This window comes from Garra rufa, chromosome 1, assembly GCF_049309525.1.
Source record: "Garra rufa chromosome 1, GarRuf1.0, whole genome shotgun sequence".
In the NCBI taxonomy this organism is placed as follows: domain Eukaryota; kingdom Metazoa; phylum Chordata; class Actinopteri; order Cypriniformes; family Cyprinidae; genus Garra; species Garra rufa.
In genome coordinates this window covers 30,177,935-30,202,810 of record NC_133361.1, presented here as the reverse complement: position 1 = coordinate 30,202,810, position 24,876 = coordinate 30,177,935, and the positions used below count along the sequence as shown (strand labels likewise).

General features: G+C 35.9%; 1 protein-coding gene across 2 annotated transcripts; it reads left to right on the top strand.

Annotated features, from left to right (window-relative positions):
* Positions 1–1,721: 1,721 nt before the first annotated feature.
* zfand2a (zinc finger, AN1-type domain 2A) lies at positions 1,722–9,130 on the top strand. Of its 2 annotated transcripts, none has more exons than XM_073825912.1 (10): positions 1,722–1,848; positions 2,428–2,514; positions 4,693–4,787; positions 4,861–4,992; positions 5,077–5,228; positions 6,126–6,248; positions 6,384–6,474; positions 6,562–6,641; positions 8,091–8,178; positions 8,803–9,130. In XM_073825912.1, exons 2-10 carry the CDS (start codon positions 2,460–2,462, stop codon positions 8,839–8,841), a joined length of 855 nt encoding a protein of 284 aa, XP_073682013.1. In that variant the 5' UTR covers positions 1,722–1,848; positions 2,428–2,459; the 3' UTR covers positions 8,842–9,130. The 2 variants fall into 2 exon arrangements, with proteins under 2 accessions (XP_073682013.1, XP_073682496.1); XM_073826395.1 differs by having other exon boundaries at positions 8,091–8,232.
* The last annotated feature ends 15,746 nt before the right edge of the window (positions 9,131–24,876 follow it).

The window sequence follows — 24,876 nt, the reverse complement described above, 5'->3', positions numbered from 1 at the left end:
TTTGCCATTTCCTGCATACTAAGTCCTTCTCTATATGATTTAGCAGCTTCCACATGTTTTTCCTTTGGTTTAGACAGCATAAATTAGTAGGGGTGTGACGAGACACTTATCTCACGAGACGAGACGAGACACGAGAATGGGTTCACGAGAACGAGACGAGACAAGATTTTTAAACTAGTTTAAAGAAATCCTCAGTGATGAAATATATAGGGGAAAATTGTATTTTATTCAACAAAAATGTAGGTGCATTTTGATATGAACTTGTACTTTATGAAATTAAACTTCTATTTTAATGAATTATATTCTATTATATAAACATGTAAACTAATGCTGCATGATTCTGGATAAATTGAAAAACAATTTTCTTTTATAAACTGGAGATCTCCATTCTGAAGAAAAAAAGGAATAGAAATCTAAACAAAATTACGTAATTTACTAGTGTTTCTGACAGAATGTTCATTGCTTAAGTCTATATTTGAACAAAATTTTACAAAAATGAAGGAGCCAGTGTCTCAATTAATAAAGTCTTGTTTCACTATTGGAATCTCTTAAATGTTTAATTCAATGACAAATACTTTTTTAAAACGTGCAGTTGTCGCCACCTCCTGGCGGAAGAGAATAAACGTTACTCTACGTGTTAGAAGATACTTTCGCGTTTTGATCGCTATTGTAGACAAAAAGTGTTGTACCCAACTATAAGCTTTTATCCCAGTACTTATGTTATTTAAATGTCTGTAACAAAGAAATAATGATGATTATGTGGTTTAAAAGACTGTGTTGCTTTCTGAAACTGCAGCAGTAAGAATGCAGATTTGAATGTCTTCAATAACTCACATCGTAAGCGTCAGTGGAGCGCGTGAGCAGTTGTAATATGGCAATAGACACCGCTTAATCCTTGTCATTCATGAATAAGATCGCATGGGTGTTTGAACAGAGATCGTGATATTTTAAGGATAAATATTTAAAGGAGTAGTCAAGCAGCTCTAATGTAAACACTGCAAAATATTTTGCCATGATATGGTCACCTTCTCGCAAGACCGGTCAGATCTCGCGGGACAGATATCATTTTTGATATTTTTTTTAACAAGTGGGTGCAGGACCCTATAGTTCATTTATGTACATGGGGATACCAAAATTAATTAAACTGATATTTATACCCAAAAATTCTTCATATAGTCAAGTGGATTACCAATAAAACTTGGCCAAAAAGTATTAAGACACTGACTTGACCATGTTTTGCTCAAGTGTTTTTTCTTTAATTGCTAATGTGACCATTTTACACCACAAACTGAACAAATTAAGCACAATTTTTTATTAAATTGTGATCACCTTAGACAGTTTATCTGGTTCTTGCCTAAAAAAGCGTTATATAATGTGCGTTAACAGATGACACTAACAGTTTGGTCAACCTCAGCCTATGGAGAGAGAAAAAAAATTCAAAAGCACCCCCCCACCCCCTGTTTTTTTCACAAATCGCACGCTGCTCAGTAGTACATTAACCATTCCATCAATGCTGTTTTACGAACTTTTCAGCGTTATGCTTAACGACTTTTTGTGAGGAAAATGCAGTAGAAATACAATACATACAACTTACGTGATAATAACGTTGTGCTTGCTGCTGTGGGACACCCTGCCATAAACTGCTGAATACAATTTCTAAACCTCGAGTACTTTTATTTTGAAAACACAATCTGCTGTTGGCAGATTCACACCTCCAGCGATGACATCTCAAAAAACAGCAGACGAGTACAAAACCCCAAACACAGTGGCTGCGCTTGTTCGAAGCGAAAAGCTTTAGCAAACTATTCAAGGAGGGACCAGTCTAAACGGATTTACGCACAAATTTCGGTAAGATACACATTTATTGACGTTTTGTCATTTGAAATAACGATTCCTCGCTTAAAATGTTTGTCAATAACGCAAAACGACAACCAGTCATTCCTGGGTTTTATATATTTGTTTATTGAATCGCTGTATTTGGGCTTGAATGATTAACAGGCGTTTAATCTAACCTCAATCAGTTCGGTCTTTTATTAAACAATGTTAGCGTGTATTGTCAAGATTAACATTGTATCGCATTTTAATGACAGCCAAGAGATCGTTTATGGTTTGTTCCCACTTACATTAGCATTTATATCATCCATGTAGCTGTAGTTACTAATAAGATGTTTCCATGTTGTTGTGTATGATTCAGCATTAGTTGATCGGCGCTCGTAGTGAAGCCGCTTCCAGATACACAACAGTTACATAATGGCGTTAGCTCATGGTAAACAGGATCACCTCGCCTCTTGACAGGCCTTCCGCATTTAAACCATGTTTTACTCATTATAGTTGGATTCATGATGTTTGTGTTGGCAGCTTGTTTGATTGATATGGCAGCAGGCCTCTCTGTCGGTCAGAGGTGATGCTTTGATTTCCTGTTTACAGTCCAGCAGCTGAGCGCTTTTCACCACTGTGCCATGGAGTTTCCAGATCTCGGGGAGCACTGCTCGGAGAAGAGCTGCAAACGTCTCGGTATGTATGTAATGTATAATTACAACAGTGTCCCATATAGCTGGGCTCAGTAGTAAACTTGTTGTTCTATTGGATTTATAGGTCAGATTTTCCCTGGCCTCAAAAATAATACTTCTTTTTTCCGACCACAATGTACACTGCTATTCATGTTTTTTTTTAAAGAGAGAGAGAAATTAATACGTTTAGGAAAAAAGTAATAAGATACATACAATTGAAGAGACAGCAAAGACATGTATAATGTCAATGTTTCCAATTGCTGTTCTTTTTGTTCAAAGAATGCTGAAAAAATGTAGCAGTGGAATTGTTTTCAACAGTAATGATAATAAGAAATGTTTCTTAAGCTACAAATCAGCATATTAGAATTTATGAAGGATCATACTGCACTAATGACTTATGAAAATTCAGTTTTACTACCATAGGAATTAATTAAATTTTAAAGTATATTCAAACAAAAAAGATATTTTAAATTGTGTAAATATTTCACCACATACCAAGATTTTAATGTCTCTTCTGCTCACCAAGCCTGCATTTATTTGGTCGAAAGTACATGAAAAATAGAACAATTTTTAAATGTTTTTTTTTGCTATTTAAAATAGCTTTCTATTTGAATAAATGTTAAAATGTAATTTATTCCTGTGATTTCAAAGCTGATTTTTTTAGCATCGTTACTCAAGTCACATGATCCCTTAGAAATCATTCTATTTTGATAGTAGAATTTTTTTTTCAGGTTTCTTTGATGAATAGAAAATTCAGAAGAACAGCATTTATCTGAAATAGAAGTCTGTTGTAACATTATAAATGTGTTTATCATCACTTTTGATCAATTTATTGCATCCTTGCTAAATAGAAGTATTCATTTCTATCACTTTCTTTCCCCCATCTAAGCTTTTGATTGGTATAATGTTACAAAAGCTTTTTATTTCAAATTAATGCTGATCTTTGGATCTTTCTATTCATCAAAGAATCCTAAAAAACGGGTAACACTTTACAATAAGGTTCTTTAGTTAACATTGGTTAACCACATTAGTTAACATGAACTAATAATGAACTGCACGTATACAGCATTTATTAATCTTTGTTAATGTTAATTTCAACATTTACTAATATATTATTAAAATCTTGGTAACATTAGTTAATGCAGTGTGAACTACCATGAACAAACAATGAACAACTGTATTTTCATATACAGTAACAAATGTATTGCTCATGGTTAGTTCATGTTAGTTAGTACATTAACTAATGTTTAACTAATGAACCTTATTGTAAAGTGTTACCAAAAAACGTACTCAACTGTTTTTAATATTGATAATAATAAGAAGAAATGCTTCTTGAACAGCAAATCAAACACTGAAGACCGGAGTAATGATGCTGAAATTTTAGCTTTGATCACAGGAATAAATTTCATTTTAAAATATATTTTATATAGTAAAAATATTTCACAGTATTACTGCTTTTGCTGTACTTTGTCAAATAAATGCAGGCTTGGTGAGCAAAAGAGACTTCTTTAAAAAACATAAAAAATCTTACAGTTTAAAAACTTTTGACTGGTAGTGTAAATAAATAGTAATATTAATGTTGAGTTTTTCTGGATGAGTGGTCAGTTATACAATGTTCCTCTGGGCATCTGCCATTTTCAGAAGCGATGAGACTGACCAATCAGAATCAGGTACTGGAGAGCATGTGCTTAAAAACTTATGAAAGACACAGTGCCATACAAGGCAGAAAAGTTAGTGATTTGTTGACTGTTTCCAACCTGTTTCATACATAATACTTCCAAGCCTATGACAAGTCGCTCTAGTTTTTTCCACCATTATCTGTCTTATTGTTGTGCCCTGTTCAGCTGAATGGCAAATGCATTAAATCTCATTAGGTGTGGCATTTCCTGTTTTCTGACCTTTTTAAAAAATATATAACCACACAATCCAGTCATGAGACTAATGTGTCAGGCAGGTCAATTGATTTTGCAACATTTGGGTAATTTTGAGATTAAAAACACTGCCTAATAATTATACCCTGACTACTTCTGTTTGATTTCAACATTTAGTATACATTTTAGTGATTAAAAACATTTATAAACCAATATAGGTCACTAAGCTGGTTTTGTAATGTTGCTGTGCTCATAGTGATTCAGCATTAGTTGATAAATAAAACTTTGTTTGTTTTTGGACTGTGTCACAGATTTTCTTCCAATGAAATGTGATGCCTGTCAAGAAATTTTCTGCAAAGACCACATAACTTATGCAAATCACAAGTGCACTTCATCATATAAGAAGGTGGGTATGATTATTTTAACCAATGCTTAAAACATGCAGGTTGTGGCTGATGCATGTTTGTTTCCTTGTGCAGGATGTCCAGGTTCCTGTATGTCCGTTGTGCAACACCCCCATTCCCATTAAAAGAGGGGAAATGCCAGACATTAAAGTTGGGGAACACATAGACAGAGACTGCAAATCTGACCCTGCTCAGAGGAAACGAAAGGTAGGCCGGACACAAAAAAGGAAGGAGAGATAAAATGATGTCTCTGTAAAATGAATAACGACTCAATTGTTTCTCACCTCATAGATCTTTACAAATAAATGCTCCAAGGGCGGCTGTAAGCAGAAGGAAATGATCCGGGTGACATGTGACCAGTGCCACTTGAACTACTGTCTCAAACATAGACATCCACTCGACCATGACTGTAAGACTGACGGCAAACCAGTCTCCAAATCAGGGTTAGTAGGGTTGTTTAGTTTCCATACTGCATTAGTTCACTTCCAGAATAAAAATTTCCGGATAATTTACTCACCCCCTGACATCCAAGATGTTCATGTCTTTCTTTCTTCAGTCAAAAAGAAATTAAGGTTTCTGAGGAAAACATTTCAAGATTTTTCTCCATATAGTGAACTTCAATAGGGATCATTGGGTTGAAGGTCTAAATTGCAGGGTCTCAGCTAGAGAAATGATCATTCATTTTCAGAAAAAAATAAAATAAAAATGTATATACTTTTTAACCACAAATGCTCTGCAAAGTGCATTAGGTCTTCACACATTGGAAAGGTCACAGGTGGTTAGTGTCACGTCTATGTAATCCGGTTCAATAAGCTAGGCTAGGGCATAAAAGTCCATCTCATTTTCTCCTCCAATTTTAAAATTGTCCGATATCGTTGTTGTACGTTTTTTGTAAAGGGCGTTTGACATTCTTTGCATGCTCTCTTTGTAAACACTGGGTTGGTACTTCCGCCTACGTCACGCATACTTGATTACGTAATGCTAGTGCAAGACGAGCATTTGTGGTTAAAAAGCATATAAATTTTTCTTTTTCTTAGAAAATGTCTGATCGTTTCGCTAGAAAAGATCCTTATTCTTTGGCTGGGATTGTGTAGAGCCCTTTGAAGCTGCATTGAAACTACAATTTGGACCTTCAACCCGCTGATCCCTACTGAAGTCCACTATATGGAGAAAAATCTTGGAATGTTTTCCTCAAAAACCATAATTTCATTTTGACTGAAGAATCTTGGATGGCATGGGGGGGGGGGTTGAGTAAATTACCAGGAAATTTAAATTCTGGAAGTGAACTTCTCTTTTAAGCTTTCTGGAGGACACTAATAATTATGCGGTTTGTTTTGCAGGCATGCTGCTTTAATGAGAGCTCAAACCTCCTCTTCCAGTAACGCTGCACCCTCATCCACTAGAGGGAGCTGTAGGACTATGTCTAATGGAGTAACTGGAAACAATAGACCTCAGAGCAGTAGGTAAGCATTTGTTTTTATGTTTTTGAAAGAAATCTAATTTCAAACAAATAAATAATCTTACTGGTACCAGACTTTTGAACGGTAGTGTATATACAATATTTTTCAAGTGTTTTATTACTCTCTGTTGCCCCTCAGTGCACAAAGGATAAATACTGCGTCTTCTCCGATGGTGTCTCCAACAGCGCAGAATGTAATTCCCCCATCAGCGTCTTTTCAAGCTGGGCTGGTGCGTTGTTCATTTTAGGATAGTTTAAAGGTTGACAGTGTTTTTTAAATCTGTTTGACTTAACTTGAATTGTGTTTAATTTCACAGACGGAGGAACAGGCCCTTCAGAGAGCATTAGAAATGTCTCTAGCTGAATCTGCTCGGACAAGCCAGCCAACTACTCTGAGGTATTTCCAACCTCTTCTGCCGTCATAATAAACCATCAGATTTGAAAATTATGTTTTATATTATTGAAAGTGTTTCATTTAAAATGATATGTGACCCTGGACCACAAAACCAGTCTTAAGTAGTACGGGCATATTTGTAGCAATGGCCAACAATTCATTGTATGGGTGATAATTTGATAAATTGTCAATGTTTCTTTTATGCCAAAAATCATTAGGATATTAAGATCATGTTCCATGAAGGTGTTTTGTAAATTTTCTACCGTGAATATATGAAAAATTAAATTTTTGATTAGTAATATGCATTGCTAAGAACTTAATTTGGACAACTTTAAAGGGGATTTTCTCAATATTTGGATTTTTCTGCACCCTTTGATTCCAGATTTTCAAATAGTTGCATCTCAGCCAAATATTGTCCTAACAAACCATAACATCAATGGAAAGCTTATTCAGCTTTCAGATGATATATTTAAATCTCAATTTGAAAAACATGACTGGCTTTGTGGTCCTGGGTCACATATGAGGTTCTTTCAATGGGTCTGGAATATCTGTGAGATTGTGGCAATGTGGCTAGAACAGGGTCATTATTGATATCCAGGGGCAATTTTAACATTTGTGAGGGCAATTTTTTGAATCACCTTCTTATTATAAAAACCATATGTTGTGTTTAATGTCATATACTTAAATCAATACTTTAAATTGTTGTCAATAACAATAGACTGTTTAAAATTGTATCTAAATTATACATGTAAAAAACAGGAGCTCATAGTGCTGCAATATTATGACAAAAATCATTATTGTAGATTATTGCTATTTTTATTGTAATAATGATGATTATTATTATTATTATTATTATTATTATTATTAATATTGATATAGAAAACAGTATAAAGCGTGTTTTTTTTGTTTTGGGCATGTCACATTCTGGCTTCACAGACAAACTTGTCAGTCCATGACGTTAGTCAAGTCTAGCATAAGTTATGCAAAAACTCCCATTATAATCACTGAAGCTCCAAAATGATTTTTTTTTTTTTTTTTTACATTTTTTATCTGCACTGCGTTGTTTATGAAGAGGAAATTTGTGAGCATGTGCACTCAGCACAGCTGCGGCATTTGCAGCACTGACTAATCTAAGCACGTCTGATTGGCCAATGCATTCCTAAGTTCAACAGAAATGCTTTTGATTGGTTGTAAGGGCCAACTTTGCACAAAACAGCACAATAATACATTGTGACAGCCGTAATACATTGTTTAACTGTGCAGGGGCATTTTTTTTTGCTCCTTTGTCTTGAGTTTATGGGCATTTTTTTGCCACAAACCCTTGTAAGTTTCTGACCCTGGGCTCGATGCAATGCCTTTGAATATTTTTGCAAAGGATGTTTTGTTTTTGTTTTTTTAACTGTAATATTAAAATCTGAAATCCACGCTGGAAACTAACTGTATGCATTTCAGCCCTCAGGAGCAGGAGGATCTGGCCTTGGCTCAGGCTCTTGCTGCTAGCGAAGAAGAATACAGGCGGCAGCAGCAGCAGAGACAACAGGTAGCCAGAAAGCTTAGCAGTCAATAGCATACTATTGACTAGGACCTCATCTAGGTACATAGCCCTAGTGGCATCTCTGTTTTTGTCTAATCTTTTGGGTGCCGGCACTTTAAAATGGTCTGTATTTTTTTTTTTTTTTTTTTAAGTAAACATTATTACGAGTCAACATCTGACACATGGTGGGTGAGCGATAACATCTGGGTGCACATCTGGGAATGCAGTAACATTGCAGTATTTACAGAGAGACCGTTAAATAATCAAGAAACTCACTGTTTTTAATTTTTGCGGGGGTGTGCTATTAAACTCGCCTTGGTTTGCATGAGAGAACAGATGATTCCAGAAGCAAGCATGTGTAGTTTTACTATTTTACTGAAATGGTCTCTTTAAAAGATGAATTTGAATAAACACTTGGCATGGTTTTTGTATTATATCATCTTGTTTATATGAATTTATACAAAAACACTGAAACTTAAGTTAACATTAAAAAACAAATAAAGAAAAGCCTAAATTTATTTGTTGAAATGACAGCACATTAGTCGTAGACTTCGTCTCAATCAGGTTTTGTCATTATGTCTGTGACTGATAATTAAATACTCAATGTCTAATTGTCTTCTCAATCAACAGGGAGGAGTTTTTAAAGAGTCCAGCTGCTGTCTGTCCTAATGTGGGGTGGCACTGACCAACTGTAATCTGCCTCAATCTGCACACAAGCACCAATAATGTACCATGCCTAGTGGATTTCTGAGTCCAGCATATGAAGCTTCCCAAATCAACACATCTGATGGCTGTTATGTTGCTGTTTTTCTGTTTTGCGTCACTCTGTAGTTTGCTTCTTAGATGGGCAATTTTGCCGTTTTGGCAAGTGGTGCTTCATGTAAATATTTTATATAGCTATCATGTTAATCTGTCAATCTGTGTAGATGTCTTTTGAAATAAATTATTTTAAAGTGTTTGTTTGTTTCTCCGACCTTCACACTTCTAACTGGAGCTCTCAACGTCACACACTTTTAGTCTTCATTATTCATTTCATTTCAAAAGTGGATGTTATACATACTGTTCAAAAACTTGACTGGTAGTGTAAGATTTTTAATGTTTTTTAAAGAAGTCTCTTCTGCTCACCAAGCCTGCATTTATTTGTTTCAAAGAACAGCAAAAACAGTACAACTTTGAAATATTTTTTACTATTTAAAATAACTGTTTTTAAATAGAATTTTTAGCATAATCACTCCAGTCACATGATCATTCAGAAATCATTTTAATATTCTGATTTGCTGATCAAAAAAATATTTTTTTATTATTATTGAAAACGGCAATTTAGCCGAGGTTTCTTTGATGAATAGAAAGTTGAAATAGAGATCTTTTGTAACATTATAAATGTCTTTATCATTACTTTTGATCAATTTAAAGCATCCTTGCTAAATAAAAGTAATATTTTTTATAATTTCTTTCCCTAAAAAAAGTTATACTGACTTCAAGTTTTTAAATGGTATAGTGTATATTGTGGTATTGTGTACAGTCATGGCCAAAAGTGAGAAATATTAGTTTTCATAAAGTTTGCTGCTCAACTGCTTTTAGATCTTTGTTTCAGTTGTTTCTGTGATGTACTGAAATATAATTACAAGCACTTCATACGTTTCAAAGGCTTTTATGGACAATTACATGACATTTATGCAAAGAGTCAGTATTTGCAGTGTTGGCCCTTCTTGTTCAGGACCTCTGCAATTCGACTGGGCATGCTCTCAATCAACTTTGGGCCAAATCCTGACTGATAGCAACCCATTCTTTCATAATCACTTCTTGGAGTTTGTCAGAATTAGTGGGTTTTTGTTTGTCCACCCGCCTCTTGAGGATTGACCACAAGTTCTCAATGGGATTAAGATCTGGGGAGTTTCCAGGCCATGGACCCAAAATTTCAACGTTTTGGTCCCTGTGCCACTTAGTTATCACTTTTGCCTTATGGCACGGTGCTCCATCGTGCTGGAAAATGCATTGTTCTTCACCAAACTATTGTTGGAAGAAGTTGCTGTTGGAGGGTGTTTTGGTACCATTCTTTATTCATGGCTGTGTTTTTGGCCAAAATTGTGAGTGAGCCCACTCCCTTGGATGAGAAGCAACCCCACACTGTTGGCATGACACAGGACTGATGGTAGCGCTCACCTTTTCTTCTCCCGACAAGCCTTTTTCCAGATGCCCCAAACAATCGGAAAGAGGCTTCATCGGAGAATATGACTTTGCCCCAGTCCTCAGCAGTCCATTCACCATACTTTTTGCAGAAGATCAATCTGTCCCTGATGTTTTTTTTTGGAGAGAAGTGGCTTCTTTGCTGCCCTTCTTGACACCAGGCCATCTTCCAAAAGTCTTGGCCTCACTGTGTGTGCAGATGCGCTCACACCTGCCTGCTGCCATTCCTGAGCAAGCTCTGCACTGGTGGCACTCCGATCCCGCAGCTGAATCCTCTTTAGGAGACCATCCTGGCGCTTGCTGGACTTTCTTGGACGCCCTGAAGCCTTCTTAACAATGCAGTGGAAAGTTTTTTTTTCAGGATTAAGTTAATTTTCATGGCAAAGAATGACTATGCAATTCATCTGATCACTCTTCATAACATTCTGGAGTATATGCAAATTGCTATTATAAAAACTTAAGCAGCAACTTTTCCAATTTCCAATATTTATGTAATTCTCAAAACTTTTGGCCATGACTGTATATAGTGTATGTTACAAAAGCTTTTTATTTCAGATAAATGCTGATCTTTGGATCGTTCTATTCTTTAAAGAATCCTGAAAAAGTACTGTTTTAAATGATGATAATAATAATGTTTCTTGAACAGCAAATCAGCATTTTAGAATGATTTCTGAAGGATCATGTGACTCTGAAGACTGGAGTAATGATGCTGAAAATGTAGCTTTGATCACATGAATAAATTAAATTTTAATATATTAAAATAAAAAGTTTTAAATAGTAAAAACATTTCACAATATTACTACTTTTGCTGTATTTTGGATCAAATAAATGCTCAAAGCTTGGTGAGCAGAGGAGAATTCTTTAAAAAACAAAAATCTTACTGTTCAAAAACTTTTGCCTGGTAGTGTAAGTAGTGAAAAAGTGTGGTCACATTAGAGACATTTGAAATTTTGGGTGCAAAAACTCAATCATCTTATTAGAGCTGAAGGGCAAATACATCCGTTTCTTTGTTTTTACAAGTAGTGATTCCCTGCTGGTTTGCCATTTTGTTTGATACATAATTACATTTTTGCCATTTAGATTTTTTTTTTTCCTCATCGTGACAACGTTTCCACTTAAAGGTTGAGCCAAAATGACATATAAAGTGTATTTGAGTAATGTTTGGAATTTGTTTTTTGCACTCAACATTTTACAAAAAAAAAAAAAAAAAAAAAACGATAGTGTGGGTTTAAAACAAACTCAATGTCCACCAATAGTTTTTTGAAAGCATTTACCCAGCAGATCAGTCAGTAGAACAGTAGAACCAGACCTAGTAAATGATTAATGTTTCCAATAAAGATACTGTCAATCTGACATCTGTGAGATGAGTAACAATATGAAATGCTGAGAGATTAATGGGCATTAATATGCACTTTTTTTTAGATGCTGGCAGCACTGCATCAGTCTTTTTCTTCACTGTTATTGTGCTCTCCAAACATTAAACATAAAATAATAGACTAAGTTTCTTTCTTAAAATCGAGAATCTAGGTAATCACATCCATTATGAAGCCAAAGCGTTCACATAATGATGTAACCGATGCATTAACACGGAAAAGCTAAGTGCTACAGCACGTCAGAGCTCCATGCCTCTTCGTTCAGGGTCATTTAATAAATTACACCAGACCTCACTTACAGAGAGACAATTACAGATAATTACACTAATTCATATTCCAATCAGTTTTTTTTTTTTTTTTTTTAATTTGTATTTTAATTTTTGAGCATCATTGAAGACATCTCTATATTTCTGGTAAACACACTGGGAAACTGCATGCCGCCACATGTTTACAGAAGTGAACCAAAGGGACTGCACTGAGGCAGATTGATGACGGAGATGTTGGGGTGATCACAGGCGCAGGTGGGTTTGAGTTAAAGGTGTTGTTTTTCTCTAGGCGCAACATGAATGCAGGCTTGTTCAAATCTGTGCAGTCATTTCTCATCGTGACAGAACTGCACTGGGTGCTTTTGCCGTCTGTCTGAACAGATTCCCATCACAGAGTCCATGAGGCAAAAACACAATTGCACCCTAACTGCACCAGACCAGTCTGCATGGGAGGTGCAGCTGTGACGCTGTAAGCATCTGTCAATATTTACAAGCTTTTTAAAACTAAAGCCTGTCAATTCAGCTATAGAGGGAATGGATCCCTGTATTATGATTTTATCTCCTCTGCTCTACTCGAATTGTGAGTCCTTGTCTGAAAATCCTTAAGGAATCCTAATGGAATTTCATATTTTGGAAATGACCAGCAAGGGATGAATCTAGGGCCCTACAATTTCTGCAATGCGGGAACCACAGACGGAATCCAGGCATAAAAATTGATTGCAGTTAACATGGAATTTGCCAAAATTTGGGATGACTAAATCAAAACTCAATATGGACTAGTGCCTGCGAAAATTAAGCCACAAAATACTATTTAAGTATGAATCCTGCCTGTTTTGCTTGTTTCTGTGACATCAATATATGAGTACATGAACACAGGAGCAAAACCTCTAGAACTGTTCTGAGAGCAGGGTTGCCAGGTTTCTACATAAAACCTGCAAACTTGATACTAAGATTGATACTAAGATTGCATTTCAGTGGGGGTACCCCAGTACATATCATGTTCCAGAGGGTAAAATATAAGTTTTTTTGGCTGGGTTCCCCTTGTAAAAATACTTATTCCAGGGGCTAAATGTCATGCTATTGGTTCGCTTCAATCCGTGGCAACAGTATTAAAGTAGCCCAATTCTGCATGAAAATTGTGGACTTGGCAACACTGTCTGAGAGTCACTTAAGCATTTTACAGCTTTTTTTTTTTTTTTTTTTTTTTTTTGAGAAAAACTATGGTCATAAAGGTTTTCACAGTAACTCAGTAAAATAAAAGTTCGGTTTAACTTGAAGAAATTTTGACAGAAATATATTACTTAATGTAATATAGTACTACTAGTAATAATACAATTATTGTTAAAACATTAGTTTTTGAGGAATATTTACCAGAGAAATTATTTAACAAAAATTAATTTACCATAAAAATGTAAATATACAACACAGTATTTCTGAAAAACTAAAATTAAATAATAATTCGTTTTTTTAAACAATTAATTAGAGATGCTTTTGATTGTTAAAATTTAATGAAATCATTCAAATGGAACACACTGACAAAAAATAAAACTGATGCTTACACTAGTGCGTTTTCGTTTTAAAACAGTACCAGCTACAGTACAGTAACGCCTGGCGTTTACACTACTCCGACGTTTTTGACCATCGAAAACAGATACTTTCAAAAACGCTGCAGAACCCATTTTAGTTTGAAAACTCCAGGGTCGTGTTTCAGGCCCTGTTTACACTATTGCGTTTTCATTTTATACAACATTTTAAAATGAAAACGATCCTTGTCTTCACTGGCGTTTTCACTGCATTTCAGAAACGATCTCCATCTACACTACACAACCTAAAACGCATGTCACATGACCATTCAGGCTGCATACGCCATCAAGGATGTTTAAATTAAAGAAAAGTAACCGTAATAAAATTGACTGTTATTCCTTGTGGTGTAAAAATACTGTCATTTCTTTTACTTTGCAATTTAATAGTTACTTTTCTTAAATGAGCCTCTAAAATGAGATGCAAACAAATGAGCATGATGTTATTGTTTACACGGTCAGCAAGGATATGCAGAGCGAATGTGGGCAGCCACACCATAGTTTTCAAAAGTCTCCATTTTGGTCTGTTTACACTAAAACGCAACCCCAAAGTTTTCAAACTTAAATGTAGTCTGCAGCATTTTCAAGAGTCTCCATTTTCGAGAGTCGAAAATGCCAGAATAGTGAAAACGACCATAAACATAGCAAAAGTTATGCACTTTAAAATAAAAACGCACTAGCGTAAATGGAGCATCTGTGTAAACAGACCAAAGCTGAACTTTTGAAAATAGTCATGTGACGTGTTTTTGGTTGTGTAGCGTAGACGGAGATTGTTTCTGAAAATGGAGTGAAAACATGAGTGTAGATCTAGATGTAGATTTTAAAACAAAAACACAGTAGTGTAAATAAATTTTGTTTTTGTTAAACTTTTACTAATTGCTGTTAAATTGTGTGTGTTTCATGATTATAATTAATTAGACACTTTTTGTTGAATACTTTTTTAATTTAATCATTAAAACAGAGTCTAGAAAAATTCTGAGAAAATGGGATCCAGAAAAGTTAAAATGGAAAAAATGGAATTGGGAAAAAATAAAATGGACTTTAAAGGGCCCAAGGGTTAATCCACTACGAATCAATATGAGAATGAAAACGGCTTCCATTTTTTAGAATTTAAGGGCGTTTACACTTGTACACTAAAACAAACTCTGGGTAGGATTATTCTGTTAATGCTGCCATCCAAACAACAAACAAGTGGATTCTATTAGATTCTCTATCGAATCTTGTAACAGAAATCTATTTGCATTCATTTATTGACTCTCTTATTTATTTACTTTCAAATAGAACCAAAGGGTGTTTTACATGCAGCCTGATAGAAGTCATAGAATACAAATAGCCTTTTGTCCCCTAATTCTCCGAAAAATTAGATACCATGTGTAGTCTAGCATTGCTGTAGGGAATCCAGAATTAAATATGCTGATTTGAAGGACCCAAATCAGCGGCATAAGATTGTACAGGCCTCCATCTACAACTTATTAACATAAAGATATGAAAACATAACGCTGTGCAGCAACATCTTTTCACAGACTCTGAAAGGTTCAAAGTGCCTATCTATCTTTTAAATGAACTATCCTTCAAGGGATTTGACAAAACAACACTGTTTAGTCTATTTATATATTCTAAAATGCTCCAATTTGCTTAATACACCTCAACTTGGGATAAATTAATTATCAACATCAAGCCCTGGCAAACACCCCCTAGCATTGTGGGGGCGAGCTTTGCATAAGAGATCTCTTTTAAAAATATCAATCTCATGACCCTAAAATTTTGAACAGCAGTGTATATACTGCATAGTTTTGTAGAGTTTAAAGCCCTCACTATGAATGAGATACATTTGCAACAAATAAAAAAGATTAAATAAGAGTATAAAACAGTCAATTTAGGTATTTTCATTGTAGACTTTGCAGTTGCAAAGTTGCATTATATGAACATATGGTTATTATGCACAGCAGCTGTATAAAGAGAAAGACGAGGAGGAGACATTGCAGAAATAATAACGAGAATTGAAGGTTATCTTTGCTACTGCGAAAGAAATACAAAACTGTCATACAGCCAACCAACAGAATGAAATTGGCACAAAGCAAAACGAACTCATCAGGGAGCGGGTGAGGGAAATTAACTAATCAAAAGCTAACAAGTGTGTGAGACAGGGTATGCTTGCAATTAGAACGTTTTCAGAATCCTAACATGAAGTTTCTATAATGAAACATCAGGAAACTTTTACATTTTCTAAGAACTGCTCAGGACTAAAAAAAAAAAAAGAGCACAATGAAAAACTACCAGAACTACCAGTGGCATAAATGTACGCTGATTGGCCAAACACAGACGAAACAATGGCTACTGGCATTGTAAACATTTACTACACAAACATGGAAAACAGCAATAATGGCATTTACCTGTTGTCTGCAGTGATGTGTTCTTTCTCTTGATGACGTAACACTGCAAGTTGTCATAGGAGATTTAGTCAGATTTCAGTGCTCTTTTAATTGCGTAAATTGTGCACTTAAATTCCATCTCTGTTATCACGAAACCCACAAAACACAACAAAAATAACTTCGATCACAGCGTCCTCCATTCACCAATTGTTGACGTTTGTATATGCTGTGACTAAAAACAAAGATGTTGGCCGCTTCAGAGTTCCTGTTGCCGGTGCAAATGCAACCAGGAAAACAGCCCCAAGGGGGAAATTTGTTCTCTGGGAACCACCATTCTGGCTAGTTCCTAGAACTGACTTCTTAGAACTATGTGGAGTTTCTAGAACCAAACATGTTCTGTGGTTTCTTTAAGTCCTGCAAGTTGTGAGGTGTGGCCTTTATGGATTAAATATTTTGGTCTAGCACATCCCATAGATGCTCAACCAGACTGAGATCTGGAGAAATTGGAGACCAAAGCGACACCTCTTTGTCATATTCCTCAAATCATTCCTGAACAGTTTTTGCAGTGTGGCAGGTGCATTATTCTTCTGAAAGAGCCCACTGCAATTAGGGAACACCACTGCCATGATGTGGTCTGCAACAGTCTTGAGGTCACTGGTACAGTACATGTCAAAGGGTGTGTTCACACTTGTCATGTTTGGTTCAATTAAAACGAACTCTGGTGCGAATGCTCTGTTAGTGCGGCACATTTGAGTAAGAGAGAACGCTGCCATCCAAACCCTTGTGTGCACCAAAGAAGCGGACCGAGACCACTAAAAAGATGGGTCTCAGTCCACTTCCAAATGAACTCTTGTGTGGTTCGAATGAAATATGACCGCAACACAGACCAAATACTTCTAAAAGGACCAAAAACAGGACAAGATGCGATGCTATGCAACATGATTTCACAAAAGGAACAAGCAGTGTATACAAAACAAAATGAGCAGAGGGCAAATGTGGAGCAACAAGGAGGTAAAGTGCCTTTTATGAGTTCTTCGTGAGTTTGTAGCTGGTGAAAATCATATACACCCAACAATGAGAGCACTTAGTCCAGCAGACAGCATTAGGTGTGTTCAACTTCAAGCGGCATTGAGCAGACCGATTTTCACACCTTTTCCATTTGTTTGGAGTGTTCAGTGAGTTCCATCACGAAATATATGTCATTCAACCTGACCAATCAGGTTATGAATGTATCAATATGCCTTCAGGTTCTGTATCTTTAGGTTGGCTGTCAAGAATGCCAGTGTGAACACTAAGCGGACTAGGACCAAAAGTATTCTTTTCTTTTTTGGACCGGACCAAATTAACCAAACGAACCAAACTACAAGTGTGAACACACCCAAAGTAACATCTACATGAATACCAGGACCCAAGGTTTCCCAACAAAGTATAACACTGCCTCTGCCTGCCTTCCTAGTGCATCCTGCTGCCATCTGTTCCCCAGGTAAATGACGCACACACAGACCCATCCACCAGATATAAAAGCAAACATGCTTCATCAGACCAGGCAACCTGCTTCCAATCCTCCAGGGTCCAGTTCTGATGCTCAAGTTTCCATTGTAGATGCTTTCGGTGGTGGACAGGGGTCATCACTGGTTATGCAGAACCAATACGCAGCAGGCAGTGAAGCACTGTTTGCTTTGATGCTTTTCTATCATGGTCAATATTTCAGCAATTTGAGCTACAGTAGCTGTTCTGTCTGATAAGACCAGAGCCTTCGCTTCCCACATGCTTCAGTGAGCCTTGGGCACTCATGACCCTGATGCCGGTTCAATGGTTGTTCTTCTTTGCACTACTTTTGGTAAGTACAAACTACTGCATATTGGAAATAACTCACAAAACTCGCCATCTAGCAATCCCTCTTTGGCCCTTGTCAACGTCACTCAAAGTCACTTTTTCCTGCCTTCAACACATCAATATAACATTCAAAAGCGGACAGTTTACTTTCTGCCTAAAATATCCTACCCCTTGACAAGTGCCATTGTAACGATCAATCATTGTTATTCACTTAGTGTACATCTTAGATGTTATGAGCTTATCTGTTAATCCAAAGTTGTAGGTTCAAAACCCAAATGGGGTAACAGATCATTCAAACAGTTTACTGTATCAGTGTACTAAAACTTACGTGGCAAAAAAATAAATATGTAAGGGGGTATTTTCAGCAAGTCTACAATTTTCTTGTCAAAGAAGAAAACTCATTTTAGAAATGGTTACGCTTGAGTTTCTCTGAAAAGACCAGAAACTGTTGCTTTGTATTCAGCCATCCTCCTCTGATTACAGTACTCAACGAGACAGGTCACTGTTTACATTGAGTGCTGTGGAGTTTAAAGAGAGCCTCCATTTCCCCTGGCTTAATGAGTGGGAGGGCAAGGGCCAGTGTACAGAGCTTCACCCTGTCTCCTTTCTCCATTATTATTCTGGTGATGAGCCCATAGCTCTCACAAAAGAAATGTTGTGTGGGCAGTCTGCATTGTCAGGATTGATGTCACTGATATTAATATTTTACCATTGTCTGAACTCACAACAGAACCTATAGCGGAAATAGCAGTGAGATCTGGGACAAAATGAGGTGAATTCGTGATGACAAATATGTATTGTGTGTAGCCAAGTGAGTACACTTTGAGTTTCAGACTATTGTTCTTGATGAAATCCTTACAGGAGGGCAGCTGTCTTTTTAGAGGAGATGCTGCTACAAAGTGCTGTGCTTTTTTTGAAGTGATCTCTCAGAAGGAGATGAAACCTACTGGAGAAAATACTCAGTGAGTCATGAAGTCCTGAGGGATTTTAAGGATGCACTATGTGGAGTGTAGTCTTAGTTGGTGTTTTTTTTTTTCTAAAATGTTTGTTACATTGGACATCAAGTCCAATTCTCTAGCCCTAAAACAACTGCACAATACACACATAGGCACACTACGATGTGCACAAATAATGATCATTCTTTCTGCAAGTTAATCTATACGTAATATAGTTTTGAAAATGCACTTACAGTGCAAAATATAAATTAACAAGCTATAATATGCTGTTTTGCACTCCTAATGTGGTTAAAAAGCTTTTAACTACAGCACACAAAGCACAACAAGTAATTAGCCTAATTGCTAATTGTTAGTCGAAAGTTTACATACACTTGATTCTTAGTGCTGTGTTGTTACCTGAATGATCCACAGCTATGTGTGTGTTTTTTAGTGATGCTTCTATATAAGTTCCTTGTTTGTTCTGAACAGTACTTTAGGTCCTACAGATTCTTTGGTTTTTCGTCAGTTTTGTGTATTTGAACCCTTTCCAACAATGACTGTATGATTTTGAGATCCATCTTTTCACACTGAGGACAACTGAGGGACTCATATGCAACTATCACAGAAGGTTCAAACACTCACTGATGCTCCAGAAGGAAACAGGAATTGTTAAGAGCCAGGGGTGTAAACTTTCGATTGAAATGAGAATGTGTACATTTTTCTTATTTTGCCTAAATTTGCCTTTTTTTTCTTTTAGTACTGCCCGTCAGAATCCTACAGAGGATACTTACATGTTTCCCAAAAGACAAAATAAGTTAAATTGACCCGGATCTTCCTGTTTTTCACCCCCAGCATTCTTCTGAAGTATCAGTGAGCATTTGAACCTTCTGTAATAGTTGCATATGAGTTGTCCTCAGTGTGAAATGATGGATCTCAAAATCATACAGTCATTGTTGGAAAGGGTTCAAATACACAAATATGCTGAAAAAACAAATAATCTGTAGGACCTAAAGGATTTTTCTGTAGAACAGTGGGGAGTTTAACTGTTTAGGACTAATGCACAACTATCACTAAACAAAACAAAACAAAAAAACACTGTGATCATTCAGGTAAACATCTTTTATGTGAAATATCTTATTCAGGTCAGTACTAATTAAAAAATAACATGCATTTTGTATGATCCCTCTTATTTTGGTAATATAATTAAAAATTTAACAACAAGGTGTATGTAAACTTTTGACTTCAACTGTACATATATATGAGATGCTACAACGCTAGAATCTAAATCATAATATTAAAAAATAGGATTCAAAACAGTTCTTCCCCCAGGCAATATGCATTCTAAACAGACAGAAAAAAAGCAACTCATACATTCAGATTTTGAATTATTGCTTTTTTTATATGCATTAATGCATTACACTTTGCTGATATAGTGCACACTCTCCTGCTGTTTTCACCATGATAGCATGATCTTTGTTTTGAATACTATACGCAGATTTTCCCCCCACATTATTTCGTTCACACAAGCTATATTTTTCATTATGATACCCTGAAGACTCTGCTTGGCCTCTAGCACAGCTTTCACAGTATCAATTTTATGCATCTGTCAATGCTTTGTTTACATAATTTTCCACTCACTACATTATTGCCTGCATTTTTCCCCACACATCCACTGCCATTTGTACAAACAGTCTGTTATTGTTGTTGTTGTTGTTGTTTTGCAGTCAAGCAAGTCTATAATATAAGAGCATCCCAATTCACACACGGCAAATAAATAATCTTCAATTTCAATCTCACACTTTCAGTCAATGAACATCCTGTGAAATCAATCTGACCTGATGTCACATCTGTTAGGTGTGCCTAAAACGACACACAGCTTAGTGTTTGTGTGTAAGCTTCGAGCCCTCTCGAGCCGTGTGATTTTTTTCACAATGACGCACATACGTTGAATCACTATGCGGAGGCTTATCACGTTGCTCCATATGAGCGTATTCACCCAGCCCATGCACACTGACACACATTTTTATCTGGCGCTTCTTGTATTGTGAAGCATCAAATGACATATTGTTATTGGTTACGTGTCAGATTGATTCCGCAATAACAAAAATAAAGGCTTGTGACAACAGCAATGCTCAAAACTGAATTATAATGTCACAATTATCTCTCTCGATCTCTCACTGATGAAGACGACGAAAGATAAAAGGCATTCAAATGAAAACATAAACAAAAAATAATGATTAAAAGCCTAAAAAGTGAAGTAGAAATCAGATTTGTGCTTGTGTCATTAGTGTGCGTGAGACATGATCGTTTGCTCTTTTGCATTGCATAAATGATTATATTGATTGTATTTAACAAGGGACAGGACATATAAATGATGGTTTAGTAAGAATGATTAAGCTTGTTGGCCATCATGCCACAGACGTGATCTTATTTTGCAGTTATTATGAAATCAATGTGTTTGCCACACACTGACAGGTCCTGCGGTGCAGATAAATAGCTGTTTAGACAAGCTTTACGCCGTGTGAAAACGACTGGATGTAAAGGAGCTTATTGCACAACATTTGCAGAATATCATTTCACTAGAGCTGGAGGAAAGGCGCTGTCAGTCGGGTTTCTCACCTCTGAACCCAGACAGCGGTCAGTGATGAGCAGAAACAAGGACATGCTGCCTAATTAAGCCAGTCATTTACTGACTCAAGGTACAGGAGTGCAATTAGGCAATGAATAGGGTCTATTCTCTGCGAGTTCGAAATGTCACTATCATTATCTCTGTCGTTATAAGCCACAAAGCAGTACAAGAAGAACCTGAATGTAGCTTAGAGTGCATTTGTTAAAAAACTTGGGTGTCTGTGTAAAGAGAGGAGTTTTGATTTCTTGTCATTGAACATCACATGCAACGGTAATGGTCACATATTGGAACAGTTTGTCTGTACAGACTGTACACAGTAGCCAACATGAACAGATACTTAAAGAGGAAGCGAAGGGTGATATGCACTGTCACAGACTGAAACAATGTTAAAAATAGACTAATAGGTTCTTAAGCATACTACATTGTTGTCTTCTTTTGTTTTAATGCCTGAGCCGAAAGCTTACTGTACTGTAAACCTCCGGCTACCAAATTGGATTGAAGAGTGTAAATAATGGGCCATCAGACAGAGTGTTCTTGTTGTTTAAAAATGTGTGACGCAACGCTGAGAAATGGAAAAGGACAAAAGTCCTTGAGGTGCATTTTTAAACATTGAACTTCGGTGATGTGCAAGAAGCTGAAAAGCAGTGAGATGCAACACAATGGTCAACAAGCGCATATTCACAAAGAAAAAACAAATAAAAGGCATCGCGTCAGAAAGAAAAAAATCTGTTGTGTGAATCAGTCCCAAAGGTGTGATCACAAAACAGATTTATTGTTTGTTGTCAATATTGTAGCGAGGCATGAAGAACTACTCACAGTCTCCTGCAATCCAAGCAGCTTTTTGTTGGTCAATGTAGCAACAATTATTTTGATAATCGATTTATCAGTCTGTTATTCTGACAATTAATCGAGTAATCAGATAATTATAATAAAAATAGAACTAAGCTAACAATATCCTTTGAAATGACTTAAAATACATATATGTGACCCTGGACCACAAAACCAGTCATAAGGTAAAATTTTACAAAACTGAGATTTATACATCATATGAAAGCTCAATAAATAAGCTTTCTATTGATGCATAGTTTGTTAGGATAGAACAATATTTGACCGAGATACATCTATTTGAAAATCAGGAATCTGAGGGTGCAAAAAAATCAAAATACTGAGAAAATCACCTTTAAAGTTGTCCAAATTAGGTTCTTAACAATGCATTTTACAAATCAAAAATTACATTTTGATATGTTTACAGTAGGAATTTTACAAAAAATCTTCATGGAACATGATCTTTACTTAATTTCCTAATGATTTTTGGCATAAAAGAAAAATCTATAATTTTGACCCATACAATGTATTTTTGGCTATTGCTACAAATATACCCCAGCGACTTAAGACTGGTTTTGTGGTCCAGGGTCACATATATTATAGCAATGAGGCAATAATAATTGGCTCAGATGGATTATCAAAAGCAAGTAATCATATGGTTTTACTGAACAAAACTCTAAAAATGCATAATGTATTATAAACAATAGAACTAATGTACAGTATGTATTACTCCATGGAATGTCTGGATACTGGATTCTGATTGGCTGGTATGCAGTAAAACCGTGTAATGCACAGGTAGTTCCAAGTCAGTTTAATCACCGTTTTATATTAATGCGCTGCTTTAATTTATGCACACTAACGCACACACACAGAGAGAGAGAGAGAGAGAGAGGTCGGAAATGGTATTGCGCTGCTCATAAACTTGTCAGCGCTTCCCTGCGATTCTTATTAATAAAATAGCCTAGATACTACATTGCTACATTATATTTCTTAGCAAGAGATGGTTGCTGCTGTTTTCTTCCGGTCTCTCAAAAGATCGATAATTTATTCAAATAAATGTGATTTTACCACACAATTTCATCTCTGTGTCTGACTTGTTGCTGGCAGAATGCTAGATATAAAAGAGCCTACTGACAAAAATAACTGTCATTTTTACCCATTCTGTCAAATACTGCGCTGCAAAGAGCAATACTAGTTTTAACTTGTCTATATATTTGCAAATGACCATGGAATAAGTGGCTTGCCGTGCATTCAAGTATTTTAAATGCACTTTGTTGATTATCCCTTACTTATATCAGGTGCCTGCAGAGGGCGCCTACGACCTAAAGATGTTTTTACACATTACTGCACAATCTAATCATTGTTTAATATTGACCAAACAACATTTAACTCATATGTCCACAAAAACTTTAATATTTTGCAATTTCTTTCTTTAATTTCTTGAATATGTGGACATCAAAACGTGTAAACTTTTATTTTGAAATCAGGAGCAGTTATGAACATATTGAGAAAGATGTTGATGTATTTGTCACTACTCGATCCGTGCCTTTACACGATTTGCACCGCGCATGTGCAGAAACGCAGGTTTTGCTTTACAAATTTAATAATAAATGTAATAAAAACTTTAAAACATGTATTCATGACTGTGTTATCGATTTTTACATTTACTTAATTTTTTATTTATTTATTTTCTACTTCCTGTCTGAAGTGCGACGAAACAATTTACGGCAGTTTATAAAATATAAAATAATATATCAAAATAATATATAATAATGTTGTTATAAAACTAACAATGTAATGTGTTTGTGACACTACCCGACCTGTAATAATCGAAATAATTATTTGCCCGGCGATTCCAAAGACTTAATATATAGAAAAAATAAAAAAATAAAGTAAATGTAAAAATCGATAACACAGTCATGAACACATGTTTTAAAGCTTTTATTATATTTATTATTAAATTTGTAAAGCAAAACCTGCGTTTCTGCACATGCGCGGTGCAAATCGTGTAAAGGTACGGATTCAGTAGTGACAGTATTCTCCTGTGTTAGCATAGGTTTATAAATGATTTACCTTACAGATCTGATAAAATGGCGAATGTTGCATTCCCAAATTAACATTATGCAAGGAGTCTGACAGGCCACACAAGTAAAAAAACAACAAAAAAAAACACCATTTACCATGAACAGAGCTGCTCTGAGACGCACGTATGTAACCTACACGGATGTAAATAACCTGCATCGCATATTTATTTTATATTGAATCGTAGCGTAGTGAATTCACAATTAGCCTTATGCTTTATTATGATTTTAAAAGTGGGTTTATTGCAGCCTTGGAAAATGGTCTAAAAATGCGTTTGTCCGTCGAATGCACCTCTTCCAGTATTTTGCAAGTTACTCGACACGGGCAAAATGCAGTCTAAGATTTTACATGTTTTTGTACTCGTACTGAATTGAGAAATCGTGACAGTTCTAGATCACTATAAACACAGAGTTCTCATGCGAAACATTGCACAAGTTCCTATTAAAATGACTGGAATTCGTCAGCAAAAGTTAGCAAAGCGGAGGCAAAACTCTGCTAAATGCCGCTGACAACTCCATAATGCCTCCACTTTGGGGTATGTCTGTAGCTAGTGTGTTTAATCTACATTTATTTTAGTGCACGGGTAAGATAATCATCAGAAATACATGATTACAATTCG